Consider the following 24094-nt stretch of genomic DNA (forward strand, 5'->3'; position numbering starts at 1 on the left):
TGTGAATTATTTTCGATTAAAAAAGTGAATACTCTGAGTTAATATACGTATGTATAACGTAATTTTTGTTAACAATCGTAGTGCTAAATTGGTTCCATTATATAAGACGAAGATATTGCCAACGACATGACAAATGGCATTGCCTTTATATTCCGTCAATCGCTTTGTTGCAGAATTGCAAGAGATCATTCAATGTATATATAATCAAAGTTATTTTTACAATTCTTCTTTCTCTTCTTTTTTTTCTTTCTTTTTAACAGGTACTCTTATCTTTTTAGTCGATTTACAATAATCATAAGAATGATAAATTACAGTTTGGAAGATTGTCCAAGACCTTATGTTCCAATCGGCACGCGATTAACTGTATATATTTAAAAGAATTATTAAACGGATAAAGAAATTCATATTTTAAATGCCCAGTCTTAATTTAGATTCTAAGGCCACTATTCGAACATTGCTCTGCGCGTTAAAAGCACCATTTCGATCGACGGATGTAAATATGGAAAGTGCTTTCAAAGCCGAACTCGAAATAAGAATACAGAGGCTCTTGGACTAATATCCGATATAGATCACATTGTAAGTATGTATGTATAGATATATTATGTACATGAACACTTCCACGAATATTGCAGAATTTCTGAATAAGTATATTAATCGGTAACGATATGACGAATATACCACAGAAATGATTTCACAGTATATATCTACGCTCGTTCTATGAATAAAGGCAAACTTAAAGTTATCTAACTTTGATAAAAACTGACTGACATTTTCATCACATTTAAAATCATAATAATTACCTAATACAAGAGTCCATTGCATATAAGATACGTATGCATATATATATATATATATATATATCGATTAACATATGAAAAAAAATAATATTTCATTTCATTTGCATTTTTATGTATGACCCATATATAACGTTGAAAGTACGTATCACACTGTTTAATATATTGTACAAATAATTCATATAGTGTTACTAAATTTGCATTATGTCGAATGCAAATTATAAGTTTGTGGATTTTAATTAGACGATACAGAATCTAAGGAATTATCGTATTGCATAAAATTCGGATAATTATATGTTTCTTAATATATATATATATATTTAAAGTATTATTTAATTATATTATCACTGTTAAGCGTGTTTTTTAATAGAGAGTAATAGCATCAACCGAGACGATCGGTAATAAACTAAATTCATCCTAAATATTAATTCGAATTCGAATACTATGGATTTAGTCGCAAAAAATTCCAAGCACCATGATGATTTCAGATGCAAATTTCAAATACGATTATTCTGGTTAATATTTTGACAGGTACTGCGAGTTGATCACAGGGTTCTGCGCGTTCGGTTTAAAGGCAAACATGTAGTAGCAGATCTATGATTAAAATCTAATATTTTGTGAAAATATCCGATATATGCGTATAGATTGAATCGCGTTTAACTTGTTTTTTTGTTTTTTTTATCTAAAACATTATCATATTTACTTGTAATTAAATTATTGCGTTAACTAATGACCAAATACTTCTTGACTGGCGAATAACATGTACAGGTATCCATCCTCATCCTGTTCCCTTTGGTACAGTTGCAACATAGTCATGCTACCACTTACCAAACTTCTACTATTCGTCAATAGATAAAATGACTGTGTTGGATTTAGGTGTAGTTTAAGTCTGTAATATCAACAAATCTTTGATAATAACACATAGTTTTTTAATAATATAAAACATTGCTGTATCAAAGAAATACCTTAAAATTTTTATTAATTCTGCCACTGATAAGTAATCGGGTACCAAAAATTTTGTGTTATCCAAAGTTGGTAATTGTTTTTCTCCTGGAAATCGTTCTACCACTATAGGAATTTTATCTGGATGTCTCTTTTTAATAGTTTCGACATCGGCTACTCTTGTTGCTAAAGAACAAATCCATTATTAGTTGTTTAAATATCGAACGTAACATCATATATAAATTTATAAAAAAAAAACTAACGTACAAAATAATTTCATTAAACTACTAAGTATCCCAAAAAGTCAGGACCAAACTGATACTGAATGAAGATTTGTGTCTGAAAATGATTTATCGTAGAGTCGTAAGAGTTTAAGGATTTCTATTAATCCAAATTTCTTTATTCTGCAAGAATATACAGGTTTTCATTTGTCAAAGTAAAATGATTGTTAAACTCTTTCGAATATTCCTGTTCTTGCAGAAATAACAGTAAATACATTTGGTATGCATTCCCAAAACTGGTCTTTTGTTTCTACCACATTTATGGCATCACGTAAAGACGTATTAATTAAACTTCATTAATATCTGATATCAGCTTGATCCTGATCTTTAGGAAAATCCTGTATAGATAAGAATTAAGTGATTAACGTTAATATAAGTGTTCCAAATTCAAAGTAAAAAATTAATTACATTTTAAAATCACGTTGAAATATTATTCATATATATTTTATGCACAAATTGAATAAACTTTAACGATAAGAATAATAGAATTACGTATTAAATACCGTTATAAACGACAACGATGTAAAAACAATAAAAAAAATAGGATAACGAAGACTGTTTGTTCGATGACCATTGTTTTTATCGAAAACGAAATAAAGCTTATAATCCATAATTAAAAATGTATATTTACCAAAGGGACGTCTTTCTTTGAAACTTTTCGGCGTCAAATTCATTTCTAACGAATTAATTGTAAATTATTCGTATTAATAAGATACGTATTAGCTCTTAAATAAATCTACGTAAACTTAACGACGCTATATTATGTACATACACAATAACGTCAGTGTCTGTTAGGTTGGGTCTGTTGAAGGCCTCCATTATTTTTTCTTTTTTTGAAAATGTAATAGAATTGTAGAATTAATAATATCGCCAAATACTTCATCGAAGAAGTAATTCTTTTTAAAAGTTCTCTCCTTTAGATACATATTTGTTAGAAACACTAATAAATATAAACTATTACAACGCGCATTCGAGAATAAATTGAAAGTTTCAGAGAGAACTAGACTCGCGGGTGAAAATAATGACAGTATGTGCATACGCATACGGGAAAGTGTCCAATAGGTTAGATTGGTCGAATGTAAACGATAGAACATATGATTGAGCTATCACGAACTGCTATTGGACGGTAAGCGTCCGAAGAGTTTGCGCATGCGCGGAAGTGCACTTGAGAACAAAGGATAAAGTATATCATATAGATGGGAATAGAACAGTCGTGCGTCAAGGTTACGCCATTGCAATTCTTTGACAACAGATGGCACTGTCAAGCAATTTTTACAAAAGTAAGTTTCCAATCTAGAAGAAATACATAAGCCCAGGTACGTTTACGGAGCTTTCTTCGTGCAACGAAGCGATCGGAGTACGGTGGTGACATCCGTGCGCGCTTTAAAGACACGTTTTTTCATATATGCACGAACGCGAGTGCATGCGTGGGTGTGCAGCGCAACAGCAGTGAAGTAGCAGAAGTTTAGCTCGAGACGCGAAAGGTACGGGAAGGTGTGGATCGGATAGAAGTCAGTGAAAAAGAAAGAAAAAAAGAAGAAGAAGAGAGAAGTTGGAAGGGAAGAGAGCGTCTGCCGTGGCGGCATTTTTAACGCGCGCGGTTTGAACGCGGAGCTTGATGTACATCGCGCGTATATGACATATCGATAGATAGAAAGTAGTAGAAGAGAAGGCGGAACGGAAGGAAGAAAGGTAGGAGGGAAGGGAAAGAAGAAGAAGAAAAAAAAGAAGGAGGAGGAGAAGGAGAAAGGGAAAGGGAAAGGAAAGGAAAGAGGGGGAAGGGTCGAGAACACCTGTGCGCCTAGAGGAAAAAGGATATCTCTTGGAGTTTGGCAGGGAAATCTATCATAGACGTTGACGTTATTTGAAACGACGTTGCGTCGATAGAAGTTCGATCATCGATAGGAATCGCGTCTCGAGGACGCGTCATGCCAAGTTCAAGCGACAACCGTATATATGCGTGTTTGTTCTGTCTGTCGTCGTCGTCGTCGTCGTCGTCGTCGTCGTCCGTCGTCTACCACACCAGTAGAGTAGGCTGAATCGTTCGTGTTCCTTCGTAAATGCTCGCCTGCCTACTCTTCTTCTTCTTCTGCGGTTGTCACTGTTTCCTGACACGACTATTCTAAGAGGGGGGTATAAAAAGAATAAAAACACGATGATGGTGGAAGTGGCGGTGGCCTCGTAAATAAGACAAAAAGAGAAAGATAATAAAGCGTGCACGACGATGGAAGTTGAAAGGAGAAAAGAAGAGAACGCTGCTAGTGGAAGCATCGAGGATTGGAACGAGCGAGTTCGAGTAGCAACGAACGAGTAAGGAGGAAAAGGAAGAAGAGGCGGTGGTGGTGGAGGTTGCGGAGGAGGGTGCAAGGAAAGCGAAAAAGAAAGAAAGAAAGAAAGAGAGGGAGAAAGAGTGAGAGAGAGAAAGAGAGGGAGGGAGGGAGGGAGGAGAGATCGAGGAGAATCGCCAAACGCGTGTGTATGCGTGCGCATACGTGTGTTGTGTAGGGCGAGACGGCGGAAGCGAGGGGTCGTTCTCTCTCTTTCTCTCTCTCCGTCTGTCCTTTTCTTTGTTGTTCTTGAGTGATAGAAGAAGAAGAAGAAGAAGAGGAGGAGAAGGAGGAACAGGAGGAACAGTAGTAGTAATAGCAGCAGCAGCAGCGAAGGTTGGTCGCACGTCGATGCCGAGGAGCGGTCACGAACGAATCCTCGTCGTCCTTTGGCACTTTGATGCGTGCGAGAAATTCGTCGGGTTGGGCGAATTCGTTGTTGTTCTTGGTGGTGGTGTTGTTGCGAGTGGTGGTAGTAGTGGTTGTGGCGGCGGCAGCGGGGGCGGCGACGACGGCAGTGGTGGTGGAAGTGAGTAGTACTAACAGTACTAGAATTATTATTATTAATAATAATAATAATAATAATAATAATAGTGACGGTGGTGTCGATTGGTATAAGAAGAAGAAGAGGTTGGTGCGGGGGTGGCATGATATGTCGCCGCCGGTGGTGGGCCTCGTGGTGGTGTTTCGATGCCGGTGACGAAAGCCGTGAACCCGTGAGTAGCAACGAAAGAAGAAGGACAACGTAGAAGCCGAGGACGAAAAGGGAATCATCCTCCTCCTGTATTCGCGAGTTACGGTTATAAAAAGGAAGGAAAGGAGCAAGAAAAGAGCAGCGGCAGAGGTCGAGCCACCGTCTGCGAGTAGTGGTGGTGCCAATAACCTCTCTCTCTCTCTCTCTCTCCTCGAGCGCATCGGACTTCTCTCTGGTGCACACGATGCGTTTGCTCCCGTACTACTACCGTATAGATCGTAAAATTAGACGTTCGAAGGCTCGCTCTAAGGTAAAAGGAGAAGAACGATCATCTTGGCCTCTTGTCTCGTTGCTCAACAAAAACGAGTCACCAACGAAGAAGGTATTGTTGTCGTCGTCGTTGTTGTTGTTCCTCGAATCATCTGCTATCCTTTGAGAAAATATACAAACAACCAAAAACAACGCAACGGTTGAAGAGAGAAGAAAAAAGAATCGAAGAACGATAAAGAAGATGACAATTCTGCCTGTCGCTTCGAGCGACGTCTTCGTTAACTGACATTTTTCATAGTTCCTCTTTTAATACTATCGACGCATTAATAACTTTTCCTCCTCCTCGTTTCCTTGTTTTATTTTTCACCTTTATTTTCCTTCTTTTATATATATATATATATCAAATTTCTGCGATTCCTTTCCTATTCGGCTCCCGAATTTAAAGGAACGCGCGCGCGCGCGCGCAATAGAAAAAGAGAGAGAGAGATAGAGAGAACACACGTGCGCGAGAGTTCAATTTTCTAGTCCGCTGCATTTAAAATATTAACGTTTCAATACGATCGATGTTTACATGCCACGAGAAAGGCGTATAAAAGAGAGTTTGTCTTTGTTTCTAACGAGAAAATTCAATGAGCCTCGATTGTAACTTATCGATCGATACGAGAGACTGAGAATAGCAAAAAGGAGAATATTAGTTGATTAATTTATTGGAGAGAATAAAAAACACGGGAATAAGGGAGAGGAGAAGAGGAAAAGAGAAGAAGAGATAGTTAAATAAATAAATAACTAAATAAATAAATAGATAGATTGATAGATAGATAGATAGATAGATAGAAAGAATAAAGGTAAACGAGAGATAAGGAGATAAGGATCGCGTTCCCTCGGCATGAAGATATCCGACGAGGCCGCGATAAGGCCGATTTCACGGGGTGGCGAAAGAAACGAATCGAACGTCTGCTGAGAGATCTTTTGTCCCGTTTGGTTTGCAACGTGTTAGTCGATAAGAAAAGACAGAGGGAGAAGAAGAGTAAGGGAACAAATGATTAGCTTAACCATTGCGACTAGCATGATGCCTCTGTCAAGGGCAAATCCGTACGGAACGGCGGCGGCGGCGGCGGCGGCGGCGGCAGATGCGATATCGACGCAACAGACGAACGAGAGCAATCACCTGCCACCGTTGAAATCAACCTCGGCGGCAGTGGTGATGATGGCAGCGGCTTTCGATAATTTGAAGCAGAGCGAATCGTCGCCGCCGCGTCACGTCGCGCACGCGACCATCGGTCACGTGGTTGGCGGTGGTGCCACCGGTGGAGGAGGTGGCGGAGGCGGCGGAGGCGGAGGAGCCTCCACGCACCTGCCCAGCCTTGCGTCGAGTACTAACAACAGCCTGCAAAATCTCTCCGGGAACTCGGACAGCCTTAATCTCAGTTTGAGCTCGCACGCGAGTCACAATTCGCATTCGCAGCCAAACTCGCAATCGAGCAGTCCGATGGTAAAGAACGGTAGATCGGATGGTAGTTCGAGTGGTGGCGGTGGCGGTGGCGGTGGTGGCGGTGGCGGCGGTGGTACGGGCGGAGCCGTGGTTTGCCCCGCCGAGGGAAGGCCCGGCACCGCGTCCGGGGCCAGTGCTAGCCCGAGTACCGTTCTTCTTCCGGAAAAACGCATGTCGATGAAGCTTCTACCGGATACCGTCATGAGGTTCTACATGAACAAACTCACGCCTTACGAGCACCACGAAATATTCAATTACGAATACATTTATTTCATCGGGGCTAACGCGAAAAAGAGGCCCGGCATTATCGGACGACGAAATAATCACGAGTACGACAACGATCAAGGTTCTTATATACATGTACCGCACGATCACGTGGCCTACAGGTACGAGGTCCTCAAGGTAATTGGCAAGGGTTCCTTCGGTCAGGTCGTTAAAGTTTACGATCATAAGAATCACGAGCACGTTGCTCTCAAGATGATTAGGAACGAGAAAAGATTCCATCGGCAGGCGCAAGAAGAGATCGAGATACTGAAGAAACTCAGGGAACAGGACAAGCACGATAGGATGAACATCATTCATATGTTCGAAGCATTCACCTTTCGATGTCACACGTGCATCACCTTCGAGCTACTCAGTATCAATCTTTACGAGCTCATCAAGAAGAACAGGTTTCGGGGCTTTAGTCTGCAGCTCGTGAGGAAGTTTTCCTATTCCCTTCTTCTTTGTCTCGATGCTCTAAACAAGAACAAAATCATTCATTGCGATATGAAGCCGGAAAACGTTCTTCTAAAGCAACAAGGACGGAGCGGTATCAAGGTGATTTACTTTTTTTCACAATTTTCTTTCGCAATCCTCTTCCTCTTACGTCAGGATCCTTCCGACCATAATTCGTTCGAGACGAGAAAGACATCGGAATCGTATCCCTTCTAGCTTTTACGATCCCTTCTATATATAACACGTTCGTGGTTTTATATCGAATGTCACTCTAGAATCCTTCCTTCTTTTCGAGATTTACCTCGCGTCTCGAGATTTCCCGAAGGTTTCGCGAAAGGTTTTACGAAAAGGACTACTACTACGTAAATGGTACCGAGAGTTTTATATTTTCTCGAATAATCTCCAATCAAATCTCTAAGAACAAATGAATTACATACTTCCGAGTAAGATATTCGAATGAAAAAGCCGATGCTTTTATCGAACGCGTATCGCGGAACTCGCGGTAGAAATTTCAATCGCATCGTTCTCCTCGATAACGCGTACATACTTATCAAGGATCGATGACGACGGCGAGTAGCGCGAAACGGCGCCTCTATTTCAATTTATGATGTCACCAAAGCGTGTCTTTCTTCTACTAAAACGCGTTCTTCCAAAACTATGTATTTATTTATAATTAAAATATTTCGTTGGAGTAGGCGAAGAAGAAACTTGGTAGAATAAAGAATCTTACGATTCGATCGATTACCTTAATCTTACAGTTTTGATCGATGAAAGAAGATAAGGGTACTCGAAAAGTAGTACTCTCGACGATGGTTTAATATTTCTGGCTTAAATTATTTCTCCTAGGGTAAAAAGTCGTTGGAAACTCTTCATGCAAATGCGATGCATACATGCGACGAGTGTATGCGATATGAGTGCTCGTTTGTTGTAGTTCGTATGAAGGGTCAAAGGCGCCACTGGGTCGCCCACAATGCACGAGGATTAATGTATTGACAAACTCGGTATGCGGACCGCGTGTATGCTCGCGTGCATGTTCCCTTCTCCCCTCCTCCTCCTCCTCCTCCCCATAGCCACCCCCCGCATACCCCACGGACATATATAGAGACATGGAATACGTATACGGGGTATAATAACGTCGTCGCGTTGTTTTTAATGAGCTATAGCGTCAGAAAGCTTTACTCGACGTTTCGTGTGTTTTGCCACGCAACGTTGGCAAACTTTTCGTTTCCTCTAATGTATATATATATATATATATCTTTGCGACCTTGCGAGTTTCATGGCCCTCGTCGTCGATGATTACTCCAAACTTTGACCGTGATTCGGGGCCAAAACCTGTTACCTAACGACGCTGATACTGTACACGCCGAAATCGATATACCTACACCGTTTTATGGCTAGCTGATATTCGATTTTACGCTATTCCGAGCCTAACCCGTTTCAATAATTTTAGTCATCGAAAGTACGTCGCTTAACACAGATTTACCAGGTATTTTGATATACCTATTTCTAACGAAACCGGTCAAAATGACTGACTGGTCTTTACAAAAAAACTGTAAATAGCAATAACAAGAAATATATTTCTTACGAATATATATAAGATAATTAAAAGTTTATAAAACTGATTCTCTTTAGTTATAGCTACGAAAGTCGCGATATCATTACGTAAAGAAAATGTTACACGTGCGGTAGGAATTTTCAATTGAAATCTGGTCTGGTAAATCTAGCGTTAATGATACTAATAATAAATGAGAACGAAATGTTTGCGAGGGTTAAATGAATCGTAAAAGAAATTGAAAGTAGATGGTTATTATTAGTACGCGTGTTTTTACAGTTACGTATATGTCAAACGGTCCCATTTGTATTAATATCGAGATTAAGTTTTAATGAAATTAATCAAATCTGATAAATGTATTACACAGGATCGAATCGAAGCTATAAGGAACACGAATTATTAATCGTCTCGATAAAGATTTCTCGATCGCGAGAATGGAAGATAGATCGATTGTATCACTTAACGCCACTTTAATATTAATCTCCTCTCATGGTCATTGGTACGCGTTGATTACACGTGTTCGATATATCATCTAATTTCCAATATAATATTATCAAAGAATCGAATTATTACGATGATTGAAATCTTCGATAGAGCGCGAAGAAATAAGCGAATAATACGAAGTAACGAGACTGACTTTTCCCGAGATACAAATTTAATTCGTTACCCTGATTTATAAATTTAGAAAATGGATATTTCTCGATGAACTACGATTTTTGTCGAGTCTAGTTTTTCGTATCAACGAATATTATTTTATTTTATATTATTTTTTGTATTTTTATTTATTCCGTATTGTCGGTTTCTTTATCGCGTTGTCAGCTTTTGAAAAAACAATTTTATTCCAGGAATACACATTTATTTGCATACATTTTTCTGAGCGAGAAGGTTCGTTTGGTGATCTGGGAAAAGAGAAGGACAGTACGAGAGAGATAGAACGCATTTATAATTCTTTCCCTTTGTTTTTTTTTTTCAATCTCGTCTCCCTTGCATTTTTATCAGTACGATGCTTGTTGCGTTAAAAAAAGAAAAACAATCGTTTATTTCCCCGTCTTATCGCATTGTTTCTTTTTTTTTTTTTTAGGATTGAGATATAAATTGTTTTCTAGGTCAGGTACGAACTCTTATTCGGTTACCATTGAGTTTTTCGTAATTTTGGCTTCCATGTTAAAAAGGAAATGAGAGAAAGAAATATTGGGAGACTTGTAATCCGTAGGATCGTCCGGAAGCAAATTCATAAGGTTGCATTTTCTCCGTTGAAAAAAGTTCTGACAAAAATTCAGTCCTAAATATGCATTCTCTGGTATGAAAGAGAAAAAGGGAAAGATAGAAAAAGAATGAGGAAAATTGGGGGGAAGCTTTCAACCACAGTTTCCGTATTCTTGGATATGAAAAACGGGAGAAAATAGATAGATTATATTCGGTGCGAAAAACAATGACAATTCGGATAATTCGTTCCCTCGTCTATTCTTATTATTTTATTTTTATTTTTAAACGGATAAAATTCAGCCAAAAAGAGGTAAGAGAGAGAGAGAGAGAAGAAAGAGAAAACGTTTGATTTATTTCTTTTTTATCGAGTACATCGATTTTTCTTATTTTCATCTAAATCTTATCTTTTAACATTCCCATTGTTTTATAAATAATATCATCGAATAATTTCAACGCGAGCACAATATTTCTCTCTCTCTCTCTCTCTCTCTTTGTTTATCCTTTCTATCTTCCTTTTCTTGGTTTTCTCTTTCTCTTTCTTTAGGTTTTACCGGTAGCGTGGTAAATTTCTCGAAGGAGATCAAATATCGCGTTAAAACCTGCACCGAGGTTTTCAGCCTCGATCGTTCGAGAGACGTTGAACGGTCCAGTTCGCGCAACTACAGATCGTAATACGATCGAGTTTTCCCTCAAGTTTTCCATGCGGTTCCTTTAGATTCGAGAAAAATATTCCGAAGGAGGAAAACGGGGGAGGGGGGTGGAATCGAACTACGATGGTCGTTGACCCACAAAAATCTTCGCACCTTTGTAGGATTTTTCTCGAAAAATGACGATTACCAAAAATCTCGATTATAAACGTAATTTATGTTTCCGCGAATCTTTTAATTGCGAAGAAATTGTTTGAAAGAATCGTTTGAAAGAAAATCCGCAAAATAATTGCGGAAGCGAAATTGGAAACGGTGGTAAAAATCAATCGATCTTTCGATAGATCGATTCATCTGTCTATCGTAACATTTAATCGCGAATCGGAGCGAAGTTTTACACGAGGACTCGTGAATTCGATGGGAGATATAAACACCAATTACTCCCTGCTAGAGTACTGCATACGTTTACGTTACAATGTTACACAAACACGTGTATCTACGCGCCTCCTCCTCGGCCGAACGCGCTTTCACGGTCTACCGATTGATATGCGTTTTTCTCTCTCTCTCTCCTCTCCCTTTCTCCCTCTTTTTATTTCTCCTATTGCAGAGAAGTGTTACATTGCGAATACTACAATGGTGACCATGTGTATCCATCGATCGTAACGAATCCCTCTGTCCAATATCTCCGCCTACTCGAATCGAACCAAAGAAAAGCCACATTTCGATACAGTCATCGGATATAATCGTTTTTACACGCTCGTGATAAATATTATTTGGGTCAGTTAACTTTCCGATATGCCGTTTAACTTATCTCAAAGTCAAATATCACGCGCAACCATGAGTCTAATATTAAATTATGTCTCTCTCTGTATGTGCGCGCGGGTACGCATATGTGTTCCTCTTTTTTATTATTTTCTCCACAATTGTAATATATATATATATATATATTCATTCGTATATGTTCAGTTGCTTCATTTTTTTTTAAATCCGAATAAAAATTTCACGTTATATTTAATTTACGAGAGAAAAATTGGCTGTGACATTTGTTTAATCGATGTTACAACACATTTCTTTTAAATAACGATTACATTATTTATAGTTTTTCATTAATAATCTTATCTACGTCGTTATACATTTTTCCATTATATTTGATTTTTCTGAACGTATTAATAGCGACGAAGTAATGATTATAATTAAAAAGGAGAAGCTCGTATGATCGATAACCGAACGATTATGAGTCATCAACTCATTATTATTCAACGTATAGGTATCTCGAACGCATAAGGCATCGATTATAAAGACTCTCTCGCATATTACGATAATTTAATATATCTATCATAAGCAACACGTAAGTAAGTAAGTAAATAAGTACTTAAACGTGTTCCAAAGAGAGAGAGAGAGAGAAAGATATAGTTGCAGTAAGCAGATATATTCATAGCACTGTTCTTCTCCTCTTCATCGGTCGCATCTTCTTTTCCCCTCTCTTTAAAGCACTCCTCCCACAATGTACATCTTCACTTTCAAATCCAAATATAAACCATAGAAGTTCCTCCCCTGAATCTATTTCTGAATTCGTTTCTACGACAAGCTTTTATTTTCTTTTTTTTTTCCTTCTTCCTCTTCTTCTTCTTCTTCTTGTTCTTGTTCTTATTCTTCGTTTCCTTTCGATAAACAGGAACGACAGATCCCTTTTCTCTCTCGCGTCATTCATTTTTCTTCCATTTTAACTGGTTCATCTAATTTCTCGTTCCCTCGTTCTCTCGCATTTCCTTTCTTCTCACGATCGCGACGAAGTAACTTGGTTTTTATCAAAGAAACAAGCTTCCTCTCGATTGGCACTTTGTCATTTTAAAAAAGGAGGAGAAGATTGGTGGATCGAAGTTTTCCAAAGTATCGATAGGAGGTATCGTTTGAGATAACATTTATGTTTGTGAAGAAACATAAACGTTATTTCAAAGTTCTTTTATTTCAACTCGTCGATAGAAATGAAATTCGTCGAATTATCTGTCGGCGCGATTTGTTACAACCACCACGCATACACCTACGTGTATTCATTTTGCGTCATCGAACGTTATTATTCGTACTTTCAGTCGTAGAAATAAGTATCTAAACGCGTTTAGCGAGCTTTCCTTCGAAGAAACATTCCGTCGACGACTCGCGTGTCAAATTTATTTATTCGATCCCGCGGAATCGTCAATTTTGTTGCGCACCGATCATTGGATTTCTCGGATTTCTCGGAATGCTTCAAATTTGATCGATCGCGGACATAATGGAGGTCGATTTAAAAGTTAGCACCGAGTACTGGATTCGCCGGGAGACCGCTCGATCGTAAAAATAGGGAGAACGAATAGGTTACTTATTCGTTCGCTATTAATAGCAAAATAGTCTGCGACGTTTTAAATGTATTCGCGAAGAACGCTTTATTGGAAATTTATATCGACTTATGTCCTTTCGATATCGCTCAACTCGTCTTCTGTGTTCTACGAACGTCTTCGTTATTTTATCTCTCTCTATTTTCTTTTTTACGGATGGAATAATTTATTATTTTATATTCATATCGAATCCACCCTGGTAACTTTTATCAAACGCATATATGCGTCCATAGCGGCGAAAGAGTTAAAGATTTGGTTAGTAGCCTTTTCCGTTGCTCTTAGGCGTTCTCTCTTGGTTTGGCCCGGATAGGTCAGCGAACTCAAAGACACAGTCGAAAATAACGCAAGAGACGAAGAAGGAGAGAAGAGAGTCTATCGAGTCGGTTCGTCATTCTCATTTTCGTTTGCTTCATTTCCACAAAAAGAAATGTTTAACCTTTCGTAAGAAGAAGAACAAGAAGAAAAAGAAAAAGAAGATGATTTTAGTTAATACAGGTAGTTTTCCTACAACAGGGGATCCTATAACACTATATATTAATTGAATATTGAAAAAAGTAAATTACCTCGAAATAATGACGCGAAGATGTAACGAACAACTCCGGGTCTCATTTTCCTATGAACCTATCTACCGTGTTATAGGAGGATTACCTGTACTTCAACCGTAAGCGCATCTTCTCGCCCGTCGTACATTTCGTTTCAGCGTTTCAACCAACCTCGATATTTACTCATTCGGTTTTAATGAAAAAATACGCGAAAGCGTGAACGTTAAATTACCGTGTTTCACTCCTACTACTATACTACGTTTCGCGCTACCTCTTCATTCGTTTACCTTACATCGTCGAGTTTCGCGATGCAACCAGGACGCGATATGAATTTGTCTCACCGAATATGGTAAATAACCGAGGAAACTTGTACATTTCATTCGTACGAGTACTTTATCGTTGAGTTTGCAAATGATCATTCAAGGGTGAATGGTATTTTCGAGTTAAGAATGCAGTTTTTGAGTAACGTTGTTAGCTAGGAAGTCGCAAATGTTGACTCTCTCTCTCTCTCTTTCTCTTTTGCGTGTAATTTCTTACAAAATGTAAATAGGAAACCCTCCAGGGAGAGAAAATTAGAAAGGGACGAGAAAAGGGCGTGGCTGGTTAAAATGAGAATAGGCCCTTGGGCCTGTTCGAGATACAATCGCGTGACAATGATATTAATAATAATAATAATGGGGTAACAAAATAATGATCCTATCGATATATAACGAACGAGAATTTTATTTATTAATTTTTCTTTTATTATGATATAACCGTGATCGAAAATAATTTTGATAATTCACGACGATGGTGACAATGATTCATCTTTTCTATATCGAAGAAACGAGTTTATATTTTTTCCCCCGTGCGAGTCAAGTGTAATCGAGTCGCGTCCGTTCAAATCTTTATTACCGGAGTTTTATATCTCCGTCAGACTGGAAAAAAAGAAAAAAGAATAAAATTAAAAACGATATCGAACACGCAAAATACGCGTCTCGCGATGTATAATTTAATTCTTTATCGCGGACAATTATTGTTTCCTTTCCCGTATATACATACGGCACAGATAGATACCAATAAAAACCATGGCAACGTACACGCGAGTTAAATAATTATTTACTTACATATGTATTTGCGCGTATATAAAAACATTCATCGCGGCATACACGCGTCGCGTCGTCGTACCGTTAACATTGCTCACCGAATTGTGCTGCTTTTCCTTTTTTTTCGTCATCCTGTATATTTGCATAAGGTTTACCAGCGTTTACCGACGAACGCGATCATGCAAATTTATAAAAGTTATACCGTGTATTCCCTCCGAGGGACAGTTTATTATGTCGATCTATTTTACAAAAGGAGAAGAAGAAGAAATATACAAATACGATTGGAATACGGTTGACTGATCGAACGCTCTTCTCGACGTGCGGGGACGAATAAATTCCTTCAAAGTATATTTGTTTCCTTTTAAGGGAAGAGCAAAAGTGTCGATAGAAGATAATATTCGAGTCATTCGAAACTTTGGTCTCTACTCTACTCGAATGCGCGATGCGCAGCATCCGTAAGGAACAAAACGTTAGTTTATACATGGGGAGCAAAGGGAGAGGAAAGGGAGAGCAAAGGGAGAGGACAGGACCGTTGGTACTTCCGCGAGACATACCGAGTATGGACCGGTTTCTACTCGAGGGAAAAGAATCAGTCAGGTTTTCTCTCTCTCTTTCTGTATGCGTTATTTCTTTTGTAGATTCCAAGTGGCGTGTAATGGAAGACGCGTTTACAACTTACGAGTGTATAAGTTTAGGTGCATTAAGCTGCCTCGAGATCGGTCGTGAGTCGATGTTGCGATAACATCGAATCAACTTCGACCGTCTTCCTTTCCTTAAGACGATATACTCTTAAGTGCGAGACAACACGGAACACGACGTATATACTCCCCATAAAAATCCTACATTTGCAAAATGATGACTTACGAAAAAGAAAGAAAATCGATTACTACTCACTTTCTACATTTATTTTTATTTATTTGATCTTTTCCTAGAGGAAGAGAACAAAAAGTATAGACTCTAGGACGCTACCAAGTTTCTTTTTCTTTTTTTGCTTTTTGATCGAACCTTTTCGAGATAAAGAAACTCGATGGTTTTCGTTATTCCGATAAAAGATAAAAAAATCATTCCTCGGTCTCTGGGCAGATTGTATCAATTGGCGAGATGCCAACAGAAGATGGTTTATTTGTCTTATATTCCCGTTATAGTGCATTATTCATAAAAAAAAAAAACAAAATAAGAAAAAGAAAAAAAACACGTAGCTCGCTTCCGTTGACTCGTTTTGTCGATAACCGTTTCATATGTCACGAAGCATCGCCAGTATATTCATTAAATTTTCAAGCTTGAAGATTCCAAAAATATCACCTGGTATAATACACCACCGCGGGTCCCGTGTACTATCGTTATACGCCACGGAATCATCTTCTAGTTTTAAACTTGGAATATTCAGCTAGCCAACCCTAGTCGTTAGAAAAGCTCTCTCCCACCTTCTGCATTTTTTTTCTCCCAACGTGACCTTACTTCTCCTTTTTTTTTTTATATTTTCACCTCGTTTTCTTTCTTTCTTTCGCACTCGTTTCCTTTTTTCGACCACCAAAGTATTATAAGGCCTTTTTATTACGAAACGGTTCGCTTTAAACGCGGATTTAAACGCAAGTTCAGTTTTTTTCTGTTTTTAAGACGAAGACAAGTATAATATATACTTATAATTGATAAAATATTTTTCATGGCAAGCGTTGAAATATTTTCGCGAGACCCTGTATTATATTTGTTCGAGTCCATCTGTTAATGTTTTTTTTTTCCCTTTCTTGCTCGATGATTCCTTCTATCTTTTCATTCCAATAATGATGTAGAGAAGGTGATCGCGCGTCAAGTGCATCGTCGCGTGACCAACGGAAATAGAAGAGAGCTAAATTACGACTAGACGTAATTGAAAATTAATTGAAGCTCGGCTTTCCAACCTTTTCAACGTGTAGTATATACCGAAGCGACGGACCGATAAACTGCTTAACTTCTCTCTTTCCCTTTTCTTCTTTTTCTGTTTTTTTTTTCTGTTTTTTTTTCTTTTATCTTTCGTTGATAGCAATCGAGTAGAACACGGCGATGACCGCGTGTACGATCGACCGGAACACGAATTTATTTAGAATTTTTTGGTCTCTTTTCCTTTTTTTCTTCTTTTTTTCCAAATTACTTCGCTGCAATGGGGAAAATACCTATCTACCCGGAGGGCTTTTCTTGTCCCAATGAGAAAGGAGAACGGTAAAACTCGATTTACGATGTAAATGAAAACACAAAGTATCTCCCTGGGCTTCGAAGTTGCCAACGGTTGGTAGAAACGTGAAAGGATACTTTCAAATTTAAAAGTCTATATAAATACACATTTTTTTTTCGAATGATTGTATTTATAATCTTTTAACGTCGTCGGATTAAATTACACGTTTGTTTGATATTCTTAATTGATTTAGACAGGCTTAGGATCTTTAATCGTCGTCATTATTATTACAAACGCTTAAAGGAAAATTAATTTAACGCTCAATCTTAATATATATATATATATAATCTTTAATGTTAATTTATTTTTTTGTTTGTAAATTAAATATCACAAAATTATGATATCCATTCCCTTGTGCGTTTAATTAAATTGTTGATTATGAAGGATGACGATAGGTTACCGAATAACTTGGCCTAATTTCGACCTATACCTTTTTGCCCAACCACCGGAGAAATGACCTTATCACTTTTGCAAATTAATGGGTTGGTATCTATAGTTCTAGAGGTATTTTAACTTGTCATTTTCTCTGCGAGTAAACATTGGGATTTCGAACTGAAGTTTAACCACTTTGGTTTTCCGTTGGTTTCATCGGTCATGCACTAAACAGACAGAGAAGGAAATAGAAAGAGAAATCGTTTAGATGGTAACATAGCTTGTTCTAATTATCTCACAAAGAGCGAGCCACGTAATATTTTTTTTTCCCCTTCATTTTTCTTTTTCGTCCCTACTATTTTTTTTCTTTTTTTTAAATACATCTCGCCTCAGGGTTTGCCGAGAGAGAGAGAGAGAGAGTTGACGGGGAAAAAAAATGTCGACAGGGCGTTTGATTAAAGGAAGAAAGAAAGAAAGAAAGAAAGAAAGAAAGAGGATGTTCGAAGGAAACACGCGCGCAATAAGCCTCTGGTTGAAACGAGTAAGAGCGTGACTGATGTGAGTAGGTGTGTGCGCGTGTGTATATGTATATAAAAGTGATGTAAAAGATAGGGGGTAGAAAAAGGAGAACGCCAGAGTCGACAGAGGAAATCCGTGTATCTTTATAATATTGGTTTTATGGTTGTCAAGAACAGAAGCGTGTTGGTGGTGGTCACTTCGTTATGCCCTCTTAAATATTAATATTTCAATTTTATACTTTTTCTTTTTTTTGCTCTCATGCTATGGAAATAGACCGATGTTTGAATTAATTTGTCGATAGAGATTTATATATTACATTATCGCAACTAACGCATACAATGACTCGCGAAAGTATTTGAAATCTTATCATGAAATACTTTATTAACACTTAATTTAATTGACGGATCAAATCTACCTTGTCTTTCCCAGATTCCGAGCATATTTAGGAAAATTAAATAAACGTCATATTCTCTCGTTTGTTCTTACTCATCTCATCTTATTCTCAAAAGTGAGAAAATGTTGCAACGAGAACAAGAAAAAGAGACGAGTGTTTGGTAACGAAAATAACTAACAAACGGATGAGAAATTAAAATATAAAAAAGCAAAAGGGAAAAGGTGAAAAAACAATTGGCTTGGTTTTTTCTCATGGGCAGGAAGGAAGGAAGGAACGAACGACCTATGGTTGTTTCGCGTTCAGTGTTAAAAGGGGGAAAGTATGTATTCGCGAAAGGAGGCAGCTGAAGTATTTCCGGTCAGATGCATCGGTCGACCTTGAGAGCCGACTTTCCGACCCCCAGCTCTGATGCATAAACTATCTATCTCTCTCTCTCTCTCTTTTTTTGAACAGGCAACTTTCAGTATGCTCGTAAAACGTACACTTACCGTAGCTTCGTATAATTCGCGATAGCCTATTTGCTAGAAACATTTTCTATATCTCTACGTGTCCTATATCATTGGTATATACACATATATGCATTTATATACAAATTTATTTACTATATTTATTCGTACTTACTATCGTATATTTACATATTCTTAATATAAATGTTAGATATGCAAATTTTTGTTTATCTTAACCGTTTGTGTGGAATTTTGTTTAGTAAATCGTTTGGTATCGGTTATATACGAATAGAAATTGTACGTACAATTATTATTTATTAAGGATTGTTTTAATCTGTTTTTTTTTTTTTTTTGTAAATTAAATATCACAAAATTATGGTAAAAATTGTACGTACATATTCGTTTTTAAACGACACTACGTTTAACGTAGTGTCCACGAAGCTTCCTAAAAGCACTATATCGATCGTTATGGAACGGATGAAAGGTGTAGGATGAGGGGGTCACTTAGGGACAATGGCACCGACTCATAGACCAGCAAACTATCCTTCCATTTCAACGACGATGACTCAATGTTCCTTACGATTATTATCTTTCTGGAACGAACGAAATCATGAATAGGGGAGAGAAACTAACGCAACGGGGACATGCTAGAGTTCCCAGAGTACCGTGAAACATTTTTCTAGCGATAGAAACGAGAGTGATGATAATAAGATGACATCGATTAGTTTTACTGCATTCATCGAGAAACACACACACACACACGCGCGCATCATTCGTTGTCGTCGTCGTCGTCCTTGGAATAACTATTACAATGTCGACAAAATTATTGGCCAAGTGTAATATCGATTTGTGTGCATGCAGTATAAGTGTACAATATAATACTGTATTAATACAACTGTTCGTTGTTGCACAACACGCATATACGTATAGGATACATACGTATCAAACAATTTATATGTTTCTTCGCAGAACTGATGTACGCAGTTTATCAAACGTTTTGCACTTATTGTTTAAAATCTATGATCTTCTATGTGGCAAAATCGTATCGTTATAATTAAGGGTAATTGTTTAGGAACGTTTTCAACTAAGAGATAATAATAACAAAATCTTCTTTACGCGTATCCATCTCTTATGTTAAATTCGCGTGTAGATAAAAGGAAGAAAAAAAGATGATAAATAAAATCTGTGAAAAAGGTCAAGGTTCGTTATCGAGTATTTAACGCGATCAATGAAAGAGATCCATCGTACGGTATAACATATATACGAGCATATAATGACACGACGCGTCAAAGGCAGCAGCGAGCTGTTTCGATTGCTCGTTGTTTTTATTTTTCATGCAAACGATCGTTCGTCATACATATTTTTCCATATTGACAGATGATTTCGATGTATCACTTTTGGTTCGATGAATTTTTTTTTCGTCGCGTAAAATCGTTTATAATATTTCATTTTTATCGTCAAAGGAATAAAAAAAGCTATGCGAATGATGGAAAAACAATTTGAAATTGCAACAATTGATGGTTCGGATTAACTCGATAGAATTTTATTTGGGTTAAACCAAATATTGCGTTGAAAGTTTACTTTGAAACTGCATAATTGATTGTGTTTTCGTCAAATTTACTTTGGAAATATTCATTTATAATAAAAAAGCACGAAGAATTTTTGATTCGTCCTAATATTTGTACAAAAACTAAAAAAAAAGCATTATTATACGAATAACAAAGGAAATAATAGTATTCGTAGATACGCGAAGGAGAATTGTTGAATTTGTTTGGTGGCCAACGTGTTTGCCGGTTATAAATAACTTCGAGAGAACAAGGAACATTTTTGTATCGTAGACCGAGATTATTCAAAGTCTCTTTGACCTCCTCGGCATTAGCTCGAAGAAGAAAAGCGAGTGGCTGGCTGCGTATAGGTACCTACCAACCACCACCTGTTACCTCCTAAGCAAAATACCCGCTCCAATTAAGGGAATGACCTTTTTATCTCTATTCTCGTAGCGTGACTTGCAGGGAAACTGTGCAAGTTGGAATATAAACATATTCCAACCCTTTCATTTTTTTTTCTTTTCTTTTCCCTTATATATCTCATATTTTTCATGGAACGCACGATAAATTGTCTACAGTTGGATGAACCCTAATCCCTTTTGTGGAAAACAACTAATATAACGCGCGCATAATGTTGGCGGTGCGTTTAAAAGGATAATGCGATCTTGTGAGAAATCTACTCTCGGGGGCAACAGTAAAATAATGATTATGGTTATCGATCGAATCTTGTTATTCGAATAATAATCATTACTATCGCGTGCGTTCCCCCGGATAAAGTTTCGAATTCGCAATTAGTATTAGGGTACGTTACGGTGAAATGCTTTCATGCGGTAAATAGAGTTGGAAAACCTCCATGGAATTAATATTGAATGGAACAATGTTTCTCGGTACTATTCTTTAGCGGTCATTGTACATATGTATCTTGCATTTATACCTAGTATGTAAAGTGATATTGGGAATTTAATCGTTAAAACTGTGTCACAGAAAAAACCTATTATATTATTCAACCACCTTCTGTTTTCCCAGAGGAAAAATGTCTCTAAAAATGCAGCCCCCATCAAAATATCATCTCCCGTGTACGATACCCTTTTTTCCAAACCACATTTATCGCGTTATGTTACTTGGGATGATGACGCATCGGTCTTATGCATGCGTATATATTTTCGTCATCTAAACAAAGATCTTTGTTCGATGGACTGGTCAATCGTTGTCTTAAGATACATTTAAAGTAAAGATATTAAGAAAAACATGTTATCGATTTCTTGCCTATTACGATTAATGATTATTTATCGTTAATTACGTTGACGTAATATTCTTGTTCTTTTGTTTTTTTTTTCTAACTATATCTAACACTAATGGATTATAACTTATTGTTAGAGTGATAAATGCAAAGGGGATGTCGGCCAATAAAGAGGACGACCGAGTATAATTCTGGATAATGTCCAATGCAAGCTTAGCGTTAACTATGCTCTTGAAGAACGTCGTTGCCTAAAATATGAAACTAGGTCATTAAATGAGAAAATTTCAACCTAAATTAAAATAGAAATTGGAATAAAAAAATATATACTTCGTTATATCGAACGCCGGTGTTAGATCAATGAACTCCATTCGTATTTGTTTTTTTATCTTTTTTCTATAAATATTTTTCACATAATATGTGTAATAAACGCGTTAATCGTAGCGACTTAAACGAAATATAAATCGTAAATAAATGAATTCCAGCCATAGAGAGAGAGAGAGAGAGAGAGAGAAGATTCTATCGCGATATCGCATAAATACGAGTGAAATACTTATCTGCGGGTAAAAGTTAACGCAAAGAAAATAACGATCGTGTCTCTTACATGGTATATTTAATAGGAGCAAGCAAGCATCCGATAACGAAGCATAGGGATAGGATCGTTATGGGAGTGTACTTTATTAATAACTACTGCCCACTCGTATGTCCAGGTGATAGACTTCGGCTCGAGTTGCTACGAGAACCGGCGGGTCTACACGTACATACAGAGCCGCTTCTATCGGGCCCCGGAGGTGATCCTTGGAGCTGGATACGGCATGCCGATCGACATGTGGAGCCTGGGCTGCATTCTCGCGGAACTGTTCACAGGGATCCCGCTGTTGCCGGGCGAGGACGAGGCCGACCAATTGGCCTGTATAATCGAACTCCTAGGTATGCCGCCAGCTTATCTGCTAGAAAATGCGAAGCACCGTCGAAATTTCATCAGTTCGAAAGGTTATCCGAGGTACTGCGCGGTAACGACGATGGCCGACGGCACGGAACATTTCGGCGGTGGGCTCTCGAGGAGAGGAAAACTCCGCGGGCCACCGGGCTCGAGAGAATGGAAACGAGCATTGAAGGGCTGCGAAGATCTCATGTTCATCGATTTCATAAGGGGTTGCCTCGAGTGGGACCCAAAACTCAGGATGACGCCCAGAATGGCCCTCAGGCACGCCTGGCTACGGCGCAGATTGCCGAAGCCACCCTCGGAAAAGATCAACGACGATTACTTTCCTCCACCTCGGACTTCCGTTACTGGTTTAAGGACGCCAGCTTCCTCCGGTAGCAAGATTACCACCACCACCACCACGGCTATCGCTAGCACCATCAACAACACCACGGCCATTAATACGGCCACCACCACGACTGCTACTGCCGTCGCTGCTGTAGCGACCACTGCGAGGAGCAATACCCTTCAGTCGACTAATGTCAACGCTGCGATGACCAGAAGCAAAGCGCGACAGAAACCGCAGCCGCAACAGCAACAGCAACAGCAACAGCAACAGCAGCAACAACTTCAACAAATGAATGATTTCTATTGTCGCAGATCCACTATACACACGAGGCATCCCCAGTCGGGTATTTTCGGCAATTCGACGGTTCAAACATCGATTCATGCCGTTTCCTCGAATCATCAACCGAGTCTTAGCAGTCATCAGTCCATAAATTCGGTCGGTACTGCCGGATCGCAGCAACAACAGCATGGCGCCACTCATCAATTGCAACAGCAACAGCAACAACAGCAGCAGCAGCAGCAGCAAACGACCAATGGATCGTCGCACGGATCTTCTTCCCATGGATCTTCCTCGCACGGATCCTCTTCTCACGACAGCCATAGTTCGCACGGTCCTTCGAGTTCTTTGAGTCGCGTGATCTTGAGCAAAGAATTCATCGAAGAACTCAGACGATATGCCGAAATATGAGGACGTCGGCTCTTACGCGTGCGTGCCCCTGCCGCTGCCGTCGTGCTCGTTGTTAAATTCGAAATGCGTTGACCTCGAATACCGTGCGCATACGGTAACGTTGACGCGACACGATGAACGAGTTGAAGGTTAACGATCCCTTCCCGAACCTTTGATAGACGCAAACACCCTCCATGCGATGGGTGATCTTCTCGCCTACGTTCTAGGCGAGTCTTTTTAGAGAGATAAGTGACTTCGCGTATTACGAGAGAGATTCACCTACATTGGATCCTATTTAAACCTATTTCATTTTTTTTCTATTAAGGATTGCGTGAAAAATTGATATACACCCAACGATCGGTGGTCATTTCCTTTATCTTTAACGTAATATCGCTGCATTTTTATTAACAGTAACAATTGATTTTAATTACATTTAAAACGCCCAAAAAATATTCACATTAACGCATTTTATAGCGATTGCACAATAAAACAAAACAAATTGAATATTAAAA

The 24094-nt window shown here is 38.4% G+C and overlaps 2 protein-coding genes across 2 annotated transcripts; one reads left to right on the top strand and one right to left on the bottom strand.

Annotated features, from left to right (window-relative positions):
- Positions 1-257: 257 nt before the first annotated feature.
- LOC122518419 (microtubule-associated proteins 1A/1B light chain 3A-like) lies at positions 258-3079 on the bottom strand. Its single transcript, XM_043637358.1, has 3 exons — positions 2649-3079; positions 1760-1922; positions 258-1683 (listed from the first exon to the last, which is right to left on the bottom strand). The coding sequence occupies exons 1-3, from the start codon at positions 2689-2691 to the stop codon at positions 1521-1523; spliced, it is 369 nt and encodes a 122-aa protein (XP_043493293.1). The 5' UTR covers positions 2692-3079; the 3' UTR covers positions 258-1520.
- A 1352-nt stretch (positions 3080-4431) lies between these two features.
- LOC122518402 (dual specificity tyrosine-phosphorylation-regulated kinase 2-like) lies at positions 4432-24094 on the top strand. The gene is made up of 2 exons (XM_043637310.1): positions 4432-7619; positions 22353-24094. Exons 1-2 carry the CDS (start codon positions 6348-6350, stop codon positions 23601-23603), a joined length of 2523 nt encoding a protein of 840 aa, XP_043493245.1. The 5' UTR covers positions 4432-6347; the 3' UTR covers positions 23604-24094.

This window comes from Polistes fuscatus, unplaced genomic scaffold (assembly GCF_010416935.1).
Source record: "Polistes fuscatus isolate 324 unplaced genomic scaffold, CU_Pfus_HIC Scaffold24, whole genome shotgun sequence".
Classification (NCBI taxonomy): domain Eukaryota; kingdom Metazoa; phylum Arthropoda; class Insecta; order Hymenoptera; family Vespidae; genus Polistes; species Polistes fuscatus.